Source organism: Pholcus phalangioides, unplaced genomic scaffold (genome assembly GCF_987345545.1).
Source record: "Pholcus phalangioides strain wild (caught in Gottingen) unplaced genomic scaffold, Ppha-v1.0 ptg000014l_1, whole genome shotgun sequence".
In the NCBI taxonomy this organism is placed as follows: domain Eukaryota; kingdom Metazoa; phylum Arthropoda; class Arachnida; order Araneae; family Pholcidae; genus Pholcus; species Pholcus phalangioides.
Genome location: NW_028301607.1, coordinates 19,998,941 through 20,019,380, shown reverse-complemented (window position 1 = coordinate 20,019,380; position 20,440 = coordinate 19,998,941). Strand labels below are relative to the sequence as shown.

The following is a 20,440-nucleotide window of genomic DNA, read 5'->3' as shown; positions in this document are numbered from 1 at the left end:
ATGGACCCCCCCCCCCCCGAGCACGGCCCGGGGACCTCAAGAGAAGAGGGGGGGGGCCTCACAAAAATGGGAAGTAATTGAAATTTTCGAGAATTCTCTAGGTTGGGCCTCGGAAAAATCAATTGGCCCGGAGGCCCATGATGCTCTTAAGACTGCCCTGTCAGCAAGCAAAGCACCACATCGAAAGAAAGTTCTACAGGAGATGATCGAAAGAACTTGCTGTGCATGTGTACCTATTTTCGGCAGACCTGCACCCCCCAAATGCTTACAGTAGATTTTCTCACCCTCTCGGGATAACGTTGAAAACATAGGAAGAGAAAAAATTTTGAAAGTTCATATGGCCGTGAAAACAATTGAAACCCATTTCTTCGGGAGTCTCCACATCTGCGTATTCTCAGAAAGAGGCAATAAACAAATCACGTAAGTGTCCACTCTAAATGGTCATCAGCCATCTCACTGGCAATTTTCGTATACGTCAGCAATCACCCTAAAATTTATGTCTTTTGCGGTGACAATATGCTAGAACTGTTGCAGGAACGCTTTTTCACTGCATACAAAAATTTTGTGCGCATTTGATGGATATAAATTACGTTTTTCTTTTTTCAAAAGTTTCCGAGTTTTAGTCGAAGGGAAAACGTCGAATAATTGAGGTTTTACGTTAAATAAATGAATGAAATATTTTAACATTAAAATGTATTGTTAAACGTCGTATAAACATGAAAGTCGTATAACTGAGTGACGTATGAACGAGGTTACTCTGTAATTTGTAGATATGCCCTATTAAAAATAATCGCTATTAAACTTTATGAAACACAATTCAACAAACATCGCAACTGGCCTCGAGGCAGGGCCAAACTCTTCTGACATAGATTTATTATAGTTAACTGTTAATGCTCAAAATAAAAATTTAACAAAAATTGAAATTTTTAGTTTTGCTTACCGTTCTTTTGGGCTAGAACAGTAGGATTCATCCACGTGGGGAAAAAAATTAATCCTTTATGTACGCAAACTCGTTCAACTATTTTACTAATAGATTTCGAACAACTGTATTTTTGCAGACGCGAACCGTAAATATTTTTCTGTTCAACAATATCGTCTGTGAATAGAAGTTTCGAGGGGAGATGTGTTCTCAAGACAGTACAGCGAATAAAAAAGGCCGATGCGGAATGTAGCCTTTTTTTCAGAAGCAAGGAAAAAACCTCTTGATTTGTTCGGACTGGGAGAGGGAGGGGGTTACTTGAGGGGCCGCGAGCGAAATCACATGATTCAGTATACACGTCATTACAGCCATTTCGTACAATACTTTTAGCGGGAAAACGCTTTAAACGAGAAATCTGGATGAGTATCAGTAATAAGAGTTGGCACCAGAGAGTCGCAGGACCCAAGGAGGAAAAAGTAATGCGGGATCCACTGTATACAAAAGCTTGCAGCAAAGCTGTCTCAGTATCGTAACCCGCCCACGAGAGTGGGGCTGGCGAGCTTCAGGCCTGGGGCCTGGACCATTCTTGTCATTTTTTGTCTTTTTTCCACGCTATTAGTTCACTATAGAGGGGGTCCGCTGAAGGGCGCAGCCTACGAGCCCCTGTTCCAGGATGTTGGGGGGGGGGGTTCATGTGCTTTATCGGCACCCAGAGGAAATTTCACTGTGGAATACGACGTCTGTTTACTCCAATTTTCATTCTATCGGGACATTAGGGCCTTCTACGAACTGAAACAGCAGGGGTCACGCGGTAGCCCTGTAGGTCCCTACACACGCTGGACGACTAGGTAAGGATTTTTCTATAGAGGCCTCCCTTATTCTAATGGCTATAGCCCTGAGGACACACAAAATGCTGGTGTCCTTGACGTCTCAGTAGCCATGACCATCACAATGTCTTTTCCTCCTTCCTAGGAGAACGACTGCCATGAGAGCCGGGGGGGGGGGAGGGGCTTGTACAATGTTCTTTTCTTCGTTTCCGGTTTTTTTTGTATCGTTTTTTTTCGTTTACTTGTACATGTGTATAGTTAAAAAAAATTTCATTGAGATCTAAGGTACGTAGTTCAAGATATCCGTCCATACGTGTACAAATTGATATGATTGATATTAAAGAGTCCTGTCTATTTTCCTATGGGATATATCTGAAAGAAAAAAAATCAAAAAGTTCTTTCCACGGGCCCCCCTGACTCCCGGGCCCCAGGGCTGGAGCCCTGTGAGTAGTATGGGCAGCGGTCCACCGCCGGAAGTGACGTCACACTTCCGGTGGTGAGATATAGTACGAGGTGTCTTATCGCACTTCTCGTGTTTATTAAGTGACCTCTGTTGTCTATTAGGTGATCTCCGTCGTTTATCTCTACAGAATGCCGACATCCGGTCATTAAGTGACATCTGTTGTTCATTAAGCGACTTCTGTTGTCTTATCTCTATTAACCTCTAATGTCTTATCGCTATCGACTTCCGATGTTTATTAAGTGACAAATGTTTTCTATTAAGATACTTCCGGTGGTGAGATATAGTACGAGGTGTCTTATCACACTTCTGGTGTTTATTAAGTGACCTCCGTTGGTTATCTCTACAGAATGCCGACATCCGGTCATTAAGTGGCATCTGCTTTCGATTAAGAGACTTCCGGTGTCTTATCTCTACAGAATGACGACATCCGGTGTTTATTAGGTGACCTCCGTTGTTTATCTCTACAGAATGCCGACTTCCGGTGTTTATTAAGTGACATCTGTTGTTCATTAAGTAACTTCCTGTGTTTATTAAGTTACATCTGTTGCTCATTAAGCGACTTCCGGTGTCTTATCTCAATTCCGGTGTTTATTAAGTGACATCTGTTGTTCATTAAATGACTTCCGGTGTCTTATCGCTATTCCGGTGTTTATTAAGAGACTTCCGGAGTTTATTAAGTGACATCTGTTGTTCATTAAACGACTTCCGGTGTCTTATCTCTACTGTTTTCTATTAAGAGACTTCCTGTGTCTTATCGCCATTATTTTTGACTTCTGTGTTGACTTATTTCTATTGGTAATTAGGGACATTGGTAATGATCATTGAGGACTACGGACGCTGTAAATATTTTTGACAAGCTTCTAGACTCATCGAGTGTCGAGTGACTATATTTTGAAAAAACGGGACATTTCACTCCAGAGCGTTTCCACCATCTAAGAGGGGGCTTTTGTCCTAATTTCCGGTTTTTGCCAGAATTCTCACCTTGTCTCGGCACTTCCCGTCTCTTTCCTTCCCCCAATGATATGTGTTTTGACGACGTTATGTTACGACTTTAAAGCATGTCTTTACGCCCCTGTTATCACTGTTATTCGCTGATGTATTTATGTTCTCTTACTTATCCCTCTAGCTGACAGTGTTCAACCACATAGAAGGCATAGAAGAGTTGATCCACTTTGCCCAAGAATATTTAGAAGACACCAACGAATAAGGCAAATACTGCGATCGGGGGTGTAGATTTATTATCGTTCACTAGTATATTTTTGAAGGCCCGAATATATGTGCCTTCGTAGAAATCTAGATCAACTGTGGACTTGACTTTGTGAAAAACTCTCGCTTCTTGAAATTTGAATTTGTGGCCTTCTTGCCAACAGTGAGCGGCGATGGTCGATTTTTCACATTCCTGATTCTTAACACAGCGAGCGTGTTCATTTAATCTTGCTTTTATGGGTCTCCTTGTCTGTCCTATATAACCAAGAGAGCAATCACCACATGGAATGTAATAAATGCCCCAACAAATGAAAATAAAAAATAATAATACTATGAAATAAATAAAATACTAACATAAATAGCTGTATTAACAACTGAAAAAATAAAACAGATCAAAATAATTAACTATGAGATGGTTGTTTGATTCTTACTAAATTTAAATGTATTCGAACGTGTTTCTCACCAAGCACCCTCGCTGCATACAACGATTTCAATATAACATTACTGAATTCTTCAGCGGAAACTTCATAGAGATTTTCATCACCACACTATAAACATTCAGTTTTTCCTGATTTGAAGAAAGATTTTGCTGATTATATTCAAATACAAATACAACGCCACAACTGGCAAAATGCCAAAGAGGTGGCTGAGAAAAAGATGCCCATAAAAATATTCTTGCAGCATTATTCCTTAGATATCACTGTTCCATACCATACATATGCACAAACATCTAAAGTGCACGCAGTCAACTGCTACCATTCACTGAAACGAACATTTTGAGACGAGAGTAGAGGTTTCGGTTACTGATGACAATGATAAAGGCTAAAAAAAAATAAACTGCGGTTTCTGTTATGATGTGTGTCAACTAAAGAGTGGACATCCTTCATGACATTGTAACTTGTATTCTTTCTCGCACCAATGTTCTCAGAAGCAAGTGTGTGTAACCAATAAAATAATTATACTCTAAGAAAAGGGATAAAAAAACATTAAAAGTGATAAAAACGATTGAAAAAAAATTCAATATGAAAGTCGACTACCAATAAGAGTCTTTTTTTTTTTTTACGATTTCTAAATCGCATGTCATATCATAACTTAGAATGACTATATTATTAACCGAGCATTATTTCTCTCTAAATTATTTAGTAGGAATCTTTCATTCATTATTCCTTTCGTAGAAGTTCTCAGTGAATGCTTTCCCAAAACAGTTTTTGGTTTTCAATCTTTGATTCAGTTATACTCGATTTTTTTTTTTCCTTGATGAAGGACTGAATTCTCAGTGGTTATCCTGTCATTCAGTTTACTATCTTTTACTAATTTTGTCACATTCCACTTCAAATCAAATTGAATTTGTTCTTTTTATACATGCAGAAAAAGGTGAATTTATGAGAAACATGTTTACCATCTAGAGCATAGCTGACCAAGTCTCCCGAACTTTTCGGGACTCTCCCGAATTTTAGCTTCATCGCTCGACCTCCCGAAAAGTTCTTAAATCTCCCGAATTTTTAAGAAAATCACAAAAAATCCCTAATTGTCCCTAAACATTCCCTACTTCATTAAAAAAAAATCCCCGCTTATGAAAACAATCCCTAAGGAATTTCTTTCGGGGCATGAAGACTCTTTTTTTCCCCTTTTGAAATGACGCCACACGTCGTAAATGGGGAAAATTCCCTTTTTAAGGAAGTTTTACAAAACCCTCTGATGGTAACGAGAAAGTTGTTTGTCTTATCGCGCAGGGAAATGGCGTAGCAGCCAATAGTCCTGGATAATAATTGAAGATTATAGTGACGCGCATATGGTCAAAATTTCTTTTGTTGAAGTTACGTACGTGCGATATAACAAAAAATGAATGCTGATAAGCAAAAACATATTTAATCAATTTTAAAGACACTTATTCCGATGAATTTCCTCTCATCAAACGTTCCAGAAGAGGGCCGACTTTTCCTTTTTGGACAAGTTTGTTACGGACATCATCATCGGTCATGGAAAGACTAATCATTACTCGTGAAATGAAAAAAAGAAAGAAAAAAAAATCAAGCAAGTGTCTTAGTCAGTGTTCTTCAAAAATTGACGCTTTTTTCCTTCATCTTCCGATGATTTTGGGGTCATTCACGCAGAATGTTTGTTCGCAGCGTTTCTGATTGAACACAATATTTATTTTTACATCACTGAAGTTTTGGCCTCCAATTTCACTTGTTTTTCGCGTAGGAATTTTATTCCCAAGGGTTTAACTTCCATGTTTGTAAAATCCCTATTTTAATTTGACTTCAGTTTTTGAGTAGAGATTTTATTCCCTACGCTTTAACTTTTATGTTTGGAAAATCCCTATTTTATTTGGAAAAATCCCTATTGTATTTATTAGGGAGTGGTTTAAGCATAAAATACGGGTTTGCGCGAAAATCTCCCGAATTTTCATTTTCAAAAGTTGGCAGCTATGATCTAGAGGCACCGAAGATTAAGCAAATTACGTTATAATTAAGGAAATAAATAAAATAAACAAAATATTAAAAAAAACACACAACATTAGCAAGACAGAATTATTAATGTCAAATAAAAAATATAAAATAGACAAAGAAAACCACATACAAACACAACATAAATAAGACAAAATTCTTATCTTATGATGAAAAGTGCAAAAGAAACAAGGCTTTAAACATTGAAACAAGACAGATTTTACATTTACTTTCACACAAAATTACAAGATTTAACGAAATGAAATGATTTTTTATACATAAATTATTCTTCTTAGATTATTTTCATTTTTTCATATATTCAACGGAAAGGGTTAAATCTCGTTTTTCTAGTTTTTCATAGATTTCACAGTGATGTTCAAGGCCTCACCTAACCGTTACGCTTTAAAACGAATCAATTAATTGGTTTGTTCTCCGACTGCCAAACAAGAGCAGCAATACTAAAGTTAAAAATTTCCATATTTATCTAATATTGTAAAATACATTTTGTTAGAGTTTTTTTAAATCCGGAGTAACTACGTCGATTGCATGTATTCTTTTCAAACAAATCAAGATGAATCTTCCGTTTTAATTTATCTTCTCATACGGTGGTTATGAATTCATTTTTCTCTCATCTTTGAAATTACATAGGTTTCGATGTGATTCGCATATGATGGTTAGCTATGTATTTTTTCTCATACATTTCTGCATTTGTTTTGTCCATAGCTTGATATTGCAATCATTTGCATCCATACTGCAATTTTCAACTTCTCTATTCCCGCGAAATCAAAGGGATTTTACTAAGATCATCGATTCATTCAACGTCTTTTAACTCATACTCTGGCTTGTTTTTTTTCTCTACTCCATAATATATTTTCCACTTTTATATTTAAACCCAAATTAACTTCCATTTTCTAAACTAAATTTTTCAAATGGATTTGGATTCATACAATTTTCGAATGATGTTCAATATGATGAGATTTAATTCAGCTCTTTCACGTGACATTCTTTCAATGCATTAATTTATTTCCATACATTTTACCTGATTTTTCAAATTACCAATTTTTTTTGATAAAAAGACACTTGTGTATAACTTTTCTGTATCATCTTTACCAATTAAAACAGAAAACCTTGATCGTTTTGAGTTACTAAAATACGGATTCGATTATTTTACTCTTTGTAGGCCTATACAAACTCAAACTTATCCTTGGATCTCATCATTCGCTATGTTTCAAAGAATTATTTTTAGTTAAAACTTGCATTTTCGATAAAAACAAATTTGCGTCGAGGTTTCTTTCTGCAACTTCTCTAATGTTTATTATCTCTGTATGGTTTTTTCTTGTAAGCAAACAAATACACACATACACATTACACAAATACGGGCCAATAACACACGAAAAGGAATACAGAAGAAAACGAAAAAATTCTCAATTTTTCTACAATGTTTCTTATTTTAAAACGATTCAGCGTTAACGGCAATACAGTAGATCGACAGCGAATTAGAAAAAAATTGTATGGTGAGAAGCAAGTTGGAAAAAATAGTTATAACGACTGACAAACAACATAATGCAAACTATTTACTGAGACAAGTCTGAGATAAATAGAAGTTTGATTTGTAAATAAATTTGAGATTCTTAACTAGATATTTTTCTTTTTTCTAAATACATTGTTTTAGGATACGTTTGAAATCATAATACAATCAATTTGGAATAAAAGGAACTGCTAAAATTTTCGGATCCTTTCTTTGCACGGATGCCTTCTATGTGGTTGAACACTGTCAGCTAGAGGGATAAGTAAGAGAACATAAATACATCAGCGAATAACAGTGATAACAGGGGCGTAAAGACATGCTTTAAAGTCGTAACATAACGTCGTCAAAACACATATCATTGGGGGAAGGAAAGAGACGGGAAGTGCCGAGACAAGGTGAGAATTCTGGCAAAAACCGGAAATTAGGACAAAAGCCCCCTCTTAGATGGTGGAAACGCTCTGGAGTGAAATGTCCCGTTTTTTCAAAATATAGTCACTCGACACTCGATGAGTCTAGAAGCTTGTCAAAAATATTTACAGCGTCCGTAGTCCTCAATGATCATTACCAATGTCCCTAATTACCAATAGAAATAAGTCAACACAGAAGTCAAAAATAATGGCGATAAGACACAGGAAGTCTCTTAATAGAAAACAGTAGAGATAAGACACAGGAAGTCTCTTAATAGAAAACAGTAGAGATAAGACACCGGAAGTCGTTTAATGAACAACAGATGTCACTTAATAAACTCCGGAAGTCTCTTAATAAACACCGGAATAGCGATAAGACACCGGAAGTCATTTAATGAACAACAGATGTCACTTAATAAACACCGGAATTGAGATAAGACACCGGAAGTCGCTTAATGAGCAACAGATGTAACTTAATAAACACAGGAAGTTACTTAATGAACACAGGAAGTTACTTAATGAACAACAGATGTCACTTAATAAACACCGGAAGTCGGATAATTAACAACAGATGTCACTTAATAAACACCGGATGTCGTCATTCTGTAGAGATAAGACACCGGAAGTCTCTTAATCGAAAGCAGATGCCACTTAATGACCGAATGTCGGCATTCTGTAGAGATAACCAACGGAGGTCACTTAATAAACACCAGAAGTGTGATAAGACACCTCGTACTATATCTCACCACCGGAAGTATCTTAATAGAAAACATTTGTCACTTAATAAACATCGGAAGTCGATAGCGATAAGACATTAGAGGTTAATAGAGATAAGACAACAGAAGTCGCTTAATGAACAACAGATGTCACTTAATGACCGGATGTCGGCATTCTGTAGAGATAAACGACGGAGATCACCTAATAGACAACAGAGGTCACTTAATAAACACGAGAAGTGCGATAAGACACCTCGTACTACAGGTTGAAGTTCTGAGTGTGAGGGCATTGAGTAAAGATGGCCATGTAGATTGCCAAATGGCATTGGTGGTGAGCGATCAATTTTGCTATTATTTACTATTATGTGAAAGAGTGAGAGCCGGTCAGCAAAATTTCAAGTTCAATATCATGTTTCTTTGAAAATGTTTGATAAAATTTATATGATGAAAGTGTATAATAATTAAATAAATTAAAGATTTAAATGCGACACAACTGGAGTATATTTTTCTTTTATCGATGCAATGGCTTATTTTTATTTACCTTATATGTCGCGAACCGGCTTCGTAACATGACCACCACTTTGGGAACTGCTACTACTAAACTGCGAATGTACCTATTCCATATTCCTCTGCGGAATCTCTAATGAATTGGTAATGCACGTAAACCTGACGTGAAGTTTGTTTCTGTGTAATGCTTGTTATGTGTAGTGTTGCCATCTGTCACCAGTTTTTTCTAACTATGAGAAGTGTAATGATTGAATAATTGTGTCGTTGTAGGCCTGTTGCTCTCTGTGGCGAGACTTCAATGGGGAAATCGGCTCGCATTTGCGCCCTGAAGTTGGGAACCACAGGAAACCAACTTCAGCCGACCACCACTGCGGCAACGGTGGGGTTCGAGCTCACTTTGGGAAGTACTGCATCAAGGTAATAGAGGTGAATAAAGAAAACTTTTCTGATAGTATATCTTAAGGGCGGAAAAATATTATTCGCGTCATGCAGCAGAATTTCTAGGACTGGCCTTGGTTCTGAAACTGTAATTTCTTCCATTTTCTGTGATATGCAAATTATAAAAAAAATACATTTGGGATTTTATGGGAAGTTGGTGTCGAAATTGACCTTCTGATTCTTCAGGACATCACGAAGCATTGACCTGCACCGCAGGAGGTGCGCTACACGTAGACCTTCACTACAATTGCTTTGCAACATCGAAAAAGTTGGGAAACACTGATTTCCATGTTTATTTTTATTTTATTATTATTTTTTTTTCTACATGCTTTTTTAAAATTTTGCTCTTTTCCAGGTTTGCATTTTCAGAGTATAGAATGCGGAAGGGAAAATGGTGGCATCCTGTCAAATCGAATAAACTAATAACGGGGGATCAAACTTCAAGTGGATTTGAATATTCCAACATGAACTAATGTCAATGTAACTACAAAAATTCTTCACCTTATGTTGAATCAAACTCTAGTCATTTTTTTAAAGTAAGTAAATTTATGGTATTTGGTACTTTTTTAAACAATTTTTCTATAAGATGTTTTCTATCTGGATAAAACATCTTTTTCATCCAGTGCCATCTTAACGCATGGGTCCACCCGGCCACCTCAAGAGTATAGGGGGGCCTTAAAAAAATGTGAAGTAATTGAATTTGTCAGGTAGGGCTCAGCAAAATCACTTGATTTGGGGCTCCATGATACTTTCAAGGTGGTCCTGTTTTCATCTCATGTGTTCCTTATTCCTTGTCATATTCACAAACAAGAGTGCATTCACTATCTCTGATGTCTCATGCCCCGAGCGCTGGACCAAAGGGGGGCGCAAATTTTATTCTCAAACCTCTCCTTTAACATTACAAGGGGGGTGCCAAAATGTGCGGATTTCCCCAGATGATCAAGCATCTAGTTGCGGCCCTGCCTATAAAGTGCAGTTTCAGTAACTTCAGCGAAATTTGCATATTAAATTGCTTAGGAAAAGCCTGTATAATTGTTTTCCCGCAACCGAGTGCCTCACACCTGTGCCGATGAGACCACGACGTTCTCATAATTCAATATCCATCGGTGGCAGCGATACCCGAACCTCTGTGGGTTGACAGCTGTACAAAACAGCTTTGTTTGGCGATTTCACAGCTGTCACAGTCGATGGAGAGCAATTTGGACATTTTGCTTTGATGAACCCTGGCATACGACATCCATAGCAAACAATAGACGATTTGTCATGAAAAGGTACAGATTTTTCGGGTTGCACACTTTTACGAACTTGTTCGGGTTTATTCGAAAAACTGTTTTCGTTGAAAACACTTCTGATATTGTCACAGGCATCCAGTTTATCAGCAAGAACATTGAATGAGATTACTTCTGTCCACTCCATTAGATGCTCTTTGCATTCAAGAGGGATTTTCTTTCTCATTTGGTCGGTGATGATCAAGTCCTTTAAGCCATGGAAAGTTGTGTGATGTTCGATTCAGTCAACCAGTTCTCGAAGAACGACCTGAGCTCGAAGCAGTAATCATGCCAAGTACTGTCTGAATTTCTTGTGAGTAGCAAACAGTTAAAGGAATTTTTCGGCAGGTAATTGGAAACGTTTTAGGAGAACCCCCTTTACATGCTGATAATCACATGCTTTATTTTCAGGTTCTCTTGGGATTAGGGATGCTACAGATGCCGATGCACTCGGCAGAACCGTGATGAGGTGGGATACCCAAAATTCTTCAGGGACCTTCGTAATTTCAGTTGCCGTTCAACAAGAGATAAAAACAATGATATGTCATTCGTTGAAATTAATTCGTTCAATGAAATTATTACCGTCGCAACATTCCACATGCAGCATTTTCTCAAGCATTATTATGTACACATTTACAAGGCACAAAAAAGTCTGATGAAACGGAAATAATTTGGACACCTGAGTCCTCGAAAGCTTTTGTCCAAACATCAATTAGCCGAGGCGACCCTACTCCACCATCCTTCTCCAGATGGGGAGTTGTCATTGCATGTTGATGCATCTGATTTTGCCATAGGACCTCTGCCTACTTCAAACAATAGCACGTACTGTTTGACAATGATCGATAGATTCACTAGGTGGGTAGAGGCAGAACCTTTACCAAATATAGAGGCACTTACAGTGGCCAAAGCACTATACCGCTCATGGATATCTCGTTTCGGCATCTCAGCTGCCATCACCACCGATCAGGGACGACAATTTGAATCACGCCTTTTCTGATCCCTAGCCATGCTATTGGGCATTAAACATATGCACAGCACCGCTTTCCATCCTCAAACCAATGGTCTCATAGACAACTGTCACCGCACACTCAAGTCCTCGCTAAAAGCTTACTTGACGGAGCGGTGGACTGAAACGCTTTCAACCGTCTTACTGGGATTGCGATGTACTTACAAGGTAGATCTACAGGCCACACCGAGTGAACTGGTGTATGGACAAACAATTCGTCTTTCAGAATTCTTTGACGAAACACCTAGTGACATAACTACTCCAGAGTTCGTGAAGGAACTTCGACATAGCATGAAAAGCTTATCGCCAACTCAAAAAGGATGTCACGGAAAGCCGAAGGGTTTCGTTCACCAAGAACTCAGTTCATGCTGTCACGTTTCTCTCCGGCATGACGCAGTTCGAGCCCCACGACGACCACCATACGATGGGCCGTTTCCAGCTGTGGACAGAAATGATAAGACTTTCAAAATCCATAAAAATGGTAAAAACATTATCGTCTCCATCAATCGGGTCAAATCTGCAGAAGCAAGAGACAGACAGCATAACGAGAAAAAACGGAAAAAACTACCTGGTCTGGCCGCCGCATTCGGTTGCCGGTTCGCTTTCAAGAACATTCTTTCTAGGGGCGGGGTACTGCAGTAGCCCACTGATTAATGATTAAAGACGCGCCGGGTGCAAATTGCGCGTGGGCGTGTAGGAAAAGAAAAAGTGCATAGGAGAGACGAAAGAAGAAAACTGTTACGCGAGTACTCTACATGAGTAAGGAATAGCGTTGGTTATCTTCGTACGAACTCCATCAAAAATTTGTCAAGTGTTATGTTTAGTTACGACAATAATCTAGGATTGTGGATAATAGTAGTATTATAATTATGTGTTAATTAGTTGTTAATAGACAGAAGATTAGGATATTCTTCGGCTTATGTATACTTTAAGCCAAACCCACTTTTGAGGATATTCATGCAGTAACATTGTGATTTCAAAGTTTTAATTATATCTTCTGAAGCGGGAAAATGAGAAGTAATGTCTCCGTATTGTCTTATATTATCAAATGGCATCAATCCATATAGTTTAGGATGTTTTTAAATTAATTACGAGCCCATACAAATTAAATTGAAGAATTTTCGCAGGATTTGAAGGAAAAACAGGCAGATCGATAACTTGATGTTGAAAAAATTTTCTAGCTCCCATTAAAAAGAAGAAAAAACGATTTATTCCCATGTTTCTTTAATTTATATTTGTTTCTTTCATGAATCGCACAGGAAGTCGCCATATTGGTTACCTTGTATGTCCTTTAAAAAAAATAAATATCACGTGATCCAAAAAGCCTATAGGAGCAATCAACATGGGCAAAAAACCGAAGCGGGGCGCGGGTAATTTCTGACCAATTACAGGAGGCGTTTCAACAGAAAACGGTTCACTTCAATTTTCACCGCTCGTGGTTCATCAGTCATCACGGCTCGTTAGTAGCCAATGAGACTTTTCGAATAGACGTCATAATCAGCATCACTCTTGAGGGACTGGGTGATCCCCATAAAGATCAATGTTAAAATTGGAAATTAGAAATTTAGTGGTGTTTTCCACCACATCAATAATTTTTTTTAAAAATTGAATTGAATCTTTGGTTTTCGAAATATTGAGCTCGCTTAGAGATACGAAGCCTAGAAAATTCAATATAAAATAATGAGCCAGAACCACTTTTGAGGTGGATATTCATGCAATAGCATTGATTTCAAATTTTTATTTATATCTTCTGAAGCGGGAAAATGAGAAGTAATGTCTCCGTATTGTCTTATATTATCAAATGGCATCAATCCATATAGTTTAGGATGTTTTTAAATTAATTATGAATTAATAAAAATTAATATTAAATAAATTACATCGAAGAACCGCAGCTTTAGTTATGCATTTTTTGAAGAAAAAACAGGCAGATCGATAACTAAGTTTAAAAAAAAAAAAAAAAATTCGAAATTTCTAGCTTCTATTAAAAAGAATAAAAAACGATTTATTCCCATGTTTCTTTAATTTATATTTGTTTCTTTCACGAATCGCACAGGAAGTCGCCATATTGGTTACCTTGTATGTCCTTTAAAAAAAATAAATATCACGTGATCCAAAAAGCCTATAGGAGCAAGCAACATGGGCAAAAAACCGAAGCGGGGCGCGGGTAATTTCTGACCAATTACAGGAGGCGTTTCAACAGAAAACGGTTCACTTCAATTTTCACCGCTCGTGGTTCATCAGTCATCACGGCTCGTTAGTAGCCAATGAGACTTTTCGAATAGACGTCATAATCAGCATCACTCTTGAGGGACTGGGTGATCCCCATAAAGATCAATGTTAAAATTGGAAATTAGAAATTTAGTGGTGTTTTCCACCACATCAATAATTTTTTTTAAAAATTGAATTGAATCTTTGGTTTTCGAAATATTGAGCTCGCTTAGAGATACGAAGCCTAGAAAATTCAATATAAAATAATGAGCCAGAACCACTTTTGAGGTGGATATTCATGCAATAGCATTGATTTCAAATTTTTATTTATATCTTCTGAAGCGGGAAAATGAGAAGTAATGTCTCCGTATTGTCTTATATTATCAAATGGCATCAATCCATATAGTTTAGGATGTTTTTAAATTAATTATGAATTAATAAAAATTAATATTAAATAAATTACATCGAAGAACCGCAGCTTTAGTTATGCATTTTTTGAAGGAAAAACAGGCAGATCGATAACTAAGTTTAAAAAAAAAAAAAAAAAATTCGAAATTTCTAGCTTCTATTAAAAAGAATAAAAAACGATTTATTCCCATGTTTCTTTAATTTAGATTTGTTTCTTTCATGAATCGCACAGGAAGTTGCCATATTGGTTACCTTGTATGTCCTTCAAAAAAAAAGGGAAACATCACATGATCCAAAAAGCCTCATAGGTGCCGGCAATACATGGAAGAAAGAATAATTGTATTAGAATAGTATTAGAAAGAATAGTTGTATTAGAACCTCCTTGCCGGCAATACGAGCCGTCACTGTTCTTTTCACTACGTTTGCGAAAGCCTGTCTGTTCTTGATAGTTTCTTGCGTGCGATGAAAGTGTAAGAGCCGCGGTTCTTTTCTCAAGAACCGTCGCTCACTCGCTCTTTGAAAAGAGCCGCTCTTCTACACGGCTCATGAGCAAATTGTCCATCTCTAAAAAAAAGGTGAAAAAGTAATTGTAAGTCATTCAAAATATTGACAGGCATAAAGCCCTGTATAATTGAAGAAGATAACTCTTTGTGTGTGTGTGTTATTTTTCTCAAACAGGGGGGTGGCCCGAAGGCATAAAGCCCTGTATAATTAAAGAAGAATGTGTGTGTGCATTTTATTGGCCATAGATGCTGAAAACCCTGAATAATCAAGTCAAGTTGGCTGTTGGCATGATACGTATGAAACAACTAGCAATAAAAATTGGTGTTTCGAGGAAAAGGACGCGATCGAAAGGTGGTATTGTGTGGTATGCAAAGTTCTAACATGGCGGAAAATTCCATTATTCTAGTCGACTAGGTCAGTATCGAAACTCCCGTTTCGGGTGGACAAGCCTGAAATTTGATTCTATGATGTGGAAGTGCAGTTCAAAGTTAATGGTATTTCAAAGGAGAAAAAGAGAAATTCCTGTGGCTCAACTAGAGCTTGTGAAGAACCTCTGGGATATTATATCGAACACAAAAAAGAGCTACAAATATTTGTTATCCAAGGAAAGACTGCTAGGCATGTTCAAGGAAAGTGAAAATGAAATCAAGAAGCTCATCACGGGATTGCAACTAGGAGACATACAGCCTAGTCAACAGCTTCGGAAGGTGAAATTTTATCGATTTAAGGTATTGCAAACCTTCTGGTGGGGAAAAATGCCTTACACCATCAACAGTGCTTTGGTATTGAGTGAGGAATCCCTTTACAGGCTAACTACAATGACTGTTATGATTATGGAATTGAATCTGCATACAGAACTATCATCCATTGATAACAGGAAGGTTCCAGCAGAAGTCATTGTGTCAAAAATCTCTGCATTGGAACAGTGTATTGCTGGTAGTTCTTCTCCTAGAATAAGAGTTCCAGCAGTGACAGAGACCAGTTGAGAAGACAGTATGGAGATCCCAATGGAAAGTTATGCTATGAATCTTTTCTGGTTCACCAAGAAATGTTTTCCTGAAAGCATCAATAATTCAACAGTCAACTCTGCTGTTTAATATTATTTAAAGCAGCCATGAATTGCATTTACATGTGGAGGATCGCAATATGGGACTAAAGTTAACAGTGATGCCAGTGCAAAAAGCCTGTATTTGTGTAAACTGTATGCCATGAATGGAACTGAAATACCAACCTTCAGAATGAAAATCCTCATCAACTTAGGTCTGCGTTGATCATTTTAAAGGCCTTTCATTATCACCAAGGTAAGCAAAGGCGGAACAGCTGTTGTATGGTTTGCCACTTGGCGATTTTTGGCGTCAAACATGTCTGATGGCCCGCCGAAGAGTCACCAAGGCCATCAGACACTACAGACGCCGAAAAAAAAAACCATCAGCGTGCAAAACATAATAGAAACCACCAAGCATAAAAATAGAAAAAAAATATCGGTTAAAAAAATTACACCTGGCCCATTTTTTAATAATAAACAGATCGGGTATAAGGAATTCCGGGCATAAATTTTTTATGTATTAAAACTAAAACCCGGACTCTTTTTTTAATAAATGGATCCGAGCGTGTTCAATAAATAAATATTCTATGCATTAAAACTAAAACCCGGACCCCTTTTTTTAATAAACAGATCTGGGCATGATATATTCTGTAGGTTCATTTTAAATAATAAACAGATAAAACAGAAGGCAGGACAATGAACGAATAAGTAATAAATACAACAAAATAATAAAACGGTATGATCAGGACCATCTTAAGAGCTTCATGGGCCCCCGGGCCAAGTGATGTTTTTGAGGCCCAGCTGGAAAATTTTTGAAAATTTCAACCACTTCTCATTTTTGTGAGGCCCCTCTCCTTTCAAGGCCCCCAGGCCGTGCCCGGGTGGGCCCATGCGTTAAGACGGTACTGGGTATGATACAACCTGAACAGTACATAATAATCCAAGAGACGCGTAGCAAATGGAATGACGGCTGTTTAGAATTTTTTAAAAACCGCTGTGAACAAAAGAAAAATCCTGTTTGGCAAAGCCAGCACCATCTGGTATCATCCAACGAAACCGGAAAGGTGTTAAAAAATACGGCAACCCAGATAACCATTATGACGGTCTTGGCGACATCGTGAGGAAAAAGTCGTCAAAGTCGTGGCGGACCATACTGCATCTGTTCCAAAATCTCAATCACTGGAGAAGATGAGGTGGATTGCAATTACAATACCTTTTGGTTTGCATGAGTTCAATGTCATGAGTTTTTGATTTCACTTTAATTTTTTTAAGGGAGGAATTTGAGTTTATTTATGTATGCTTGGAATTTTTCAGATTCTCTTCATTTTTTATTTTAGCTAAAATTTTTAATGCTTAAACAATTTCTTGATTTTCACATCAGATGGCCAGATCAATAGTCGCCACAGCTGTAACTGATGTTACGGACACTAGAAAAAAATCATCTGCATAGAAAACATAAAAGCAGAAACCAATATTATGAATAATAGTATAAATAAATAAATATTTAGAACTGCTACAATATAATCTAGGTCCCCCTTAACAATTTTTTTTTTTTGGTGCCAAACACATCCAACAAGTCGATAAGGCAGTAACTGATCCTACGGATGCAGAGAAAAAATCACCAGCATATAGAAAACATCAACGTTGAAACCAACAATAATAGTATTAATAAATATTCTCTGTATATAAAATTAAAAAAACCCAGAATCTATTTATCAAACTGATAAAAATTTGGGAGCGTACGTGCATCAGGATTTCAGAGATGATTTGGTGGGGCATGGTCAGGAAAACCACTGATTTAGACCAGTGGTGCACATACTGTGGGTTGCTGTCCCTCCCCCCACACACACAGAAGGGTCGCGGAAATGAACTAGTGGGATCACAAGAGATTCTCTCAAATAAGAAATTCATTTATTTAAAAATATGTCCACCATTGTCCTTTTTTTACTAGTAAAGAAAATAAACATTTTCATGAATGTTTTCTAACTCACAATTACCAATCCTTTTCAATAACACCTTTTGATTTGAGTGATCTCTTTCACTAATTTCTTTGCTTTTTCACATCTAAGTTTGTTTCTCAGTTTTGACCATACTAGTCCAAAAGTAGAAAAATACGCTCAATTGATATCGATGTGGATGTAATTGAATGCAGGTCTTCTGAAAATTTGCAAAAGTCTGAATTTAAAATCTTATTTTTTTCTGCCTTGCAACGCATGATTTTCCATCACGTTTTTGCTTCAATTGACTCTATCACGTTTTGTGAAAACATTGTTCTTGAATAGAAATCTGCATCTTCTATTTGAAACATCTGTAGTGCAATAACAAATTCTGAGTTCAGTGTTTCGATCCATTGTTCAGTGAAAGCTTCTTGTTCCTTAGTTAATCTTTTTCCTCTCAGAACAGGATCAGTCATATTTGCAAGGAATTGAAATGGAGTTAGTGGTTTTTCAAAGTGATGTGCAACATACTCCTTATACAAAGATAATTATTTACTTTCCACACACACACAATGCATCTCTAGCCATATTTCTACTGTTTGTCCAAGAGTACAGCTATCTCTTTGTAAATTATCTCTAAGGCTTTACGAATACGTGATAACTGCATTTGCAAGTTGACGCATTTCTCTATATAATCCTTTATTATCTAAAAACATCACAAAACTTTTTTCAATTTCTTCTTTATGTTCAATGGGTATTTCTATGTATTTTTGAAAACAATATGTTCAATTGATGCAGATGTGGATGTAATTCAATACAGGTCTTTCAAAATTTTTTTCAAAAGTCTGCATTTAAAATCTTATTTTTTTTTGCCTTGCAATGCATGATTTTCCATGATTTTTTTTGCTTCAACTGACTATCACATTTTGTGAAAACATTGTTCCTGAATAGAAATCTGCGTCTTGTATTTGAATCATCTGTAGTGCAATAACAAATTCTGTATTTACTTTTTCGATCCATTGTTCAGCGGAAGCTTCTTGTTGCTTAATTAATCTTTTTCCTATCAAAGCAGGATCAGTCATATTTGGAAGGAAAGGAAATGGAGTTAGTGCTTTTTCAAAGCGATGTGCAACACACTCCTTATACTAAGATAGTTCTTTACTTTCCAATACATCTAGCCATATTTCTACTGTCTGTCCAAGAGTACAGCTATCTCTTTGTAAATTATCTCTAGGGCTTTACAATACTTGATAACTTCACTTGTTTCAGAGATATTGTTTCTTATATTTCAGATGCCTTCTGCCAATCTAAGACCTGTTATCTTCTTGCTTTTGATATCAATAAAGCATATGATTCAACCCAACACTCTTTTTTGCTATAATGGCGAGAATGGGTTTGAATGATTGCTTTTTACTCTGGTTATCTAATTACTTGGGTGGACAGGATCATTTCATTCATTGGTGTGGTTGCTCATCCAATAAGTTTTCACCCTGTTCAGGATTATTACAGAGCTCAACATTGTCTCCTATCTTATTCTTTCTTTTCACTCTTGATATCGTCACCTACTTACCGCCCGACATTAAACTTTTTGTGTATGCAGATGATATTTTCATCATGTATAAATCTAATTGTGAAGCCTACATTGAAGCTTGTATGATGTCTGCAATTAATTGCATTCTTAGGTGGGCGGAGGACAGTGGTCTGTCCATCTCACTTTCGAAATCTCGTTTTACGATTTTATCTCGCAATCCCACTTCATATGTTCCTAATTTCCAAATCAATGGAAACATAATCCCGTTTGACCCCTACCTTAAAGTCCTAGGTATTTATTTAGACTGGAAAAAGCAAATTAATCATCTCAGATCTTGTTGCACTTTCACTCTCAATATTTGTCGTTCTCTTCATCATTTTCCCAGAATTATTCCTTGTTCCATTGTGAAACCTATTTTTATTAACATCATTACAGCTCTTTTGGGATATGGTTCCATAGTATGGTTAAATGCAGCTAAAACTAACCGTTCTAAATTGGATACTATGTATCATTTTGCAATGAGAGCTACCTTGAGCTCTCATTGCAGAACTCCCCTTCCCCCCTGTCAGCAAAATTTCGTCAGCAGCTTAGAATATTTCATATCTTCAAAAAGGGGTGGTTGATGACGTAAGCAACCTTCAACCCCCCCCCTCCCCCGTCATGAAAAGTCAGCAAATCCAAAACCTTCCCTTCCCCCCTCGATGCTGACGTAATACTTGAATGATCCCTCACATCAAATGAAAACGTCTTCTCCTTTGGCACATCCAGTTAGAATCGGTGCATCGATGATGTAGTTGTGCAATTTCTTCACACAGAGTCTGCTGCCATTGCAGAGTCTCTGTGTCTCCAAATTTCTTAAAAGCATTATAGGTGCTCCGACTTTGATGGTCAAATTGTGTGGTGGCACACCTGGAATATCCAAAGAGTTCAGAAATTCTGCAGAATACAGAACTGTCTGCTCTGTGACAGTGTCGACCGATTTGTAAGATGTGGAGTCTCCCGGAATAATTTTTAGGATTTTTTCGTTTATCTTGTTCACACTCATTTTGCGATGCCAGAATCGCTCTCTCAC

General features: G+C 37.2%; 1 protein-coding gene across 8 annotated transcripts in view; it reads left to right on the top strand.

Moving 5' to 3' along the window:
* LOC149078238 (DNA-binding protein P3A2-like) overlaps nt 1–20,440 on the top strand; it is a 247,483-nt gene that overhangs the window by 31,765 nt on the left and 195,278 nt on the right. For 5 of the 8 annotated variants that reach the window (XM_089241841.1, XM_089241842.1, XM_089241846.1 and 2 more), the window contains one exon: nt 9,817–9,997. In XM_089241841.1, the coding sequence (XP_089097967.1) occupies nt 9,966–9,997 (32 nt within the window). In that variant the 5' untranslated portion in view covers nt 9,817–9,965. Of the gene's footprint in view, nt 1–9,321; nt 9,441–9,816; nt 9,998–14,884; nt 16,157–20,440 lie in introns of those variants that run through there. The other 3 variants (XM_089241844.1, XM_089241847.1, XM_089241845.1) reach the window with 3 other exon arrangements.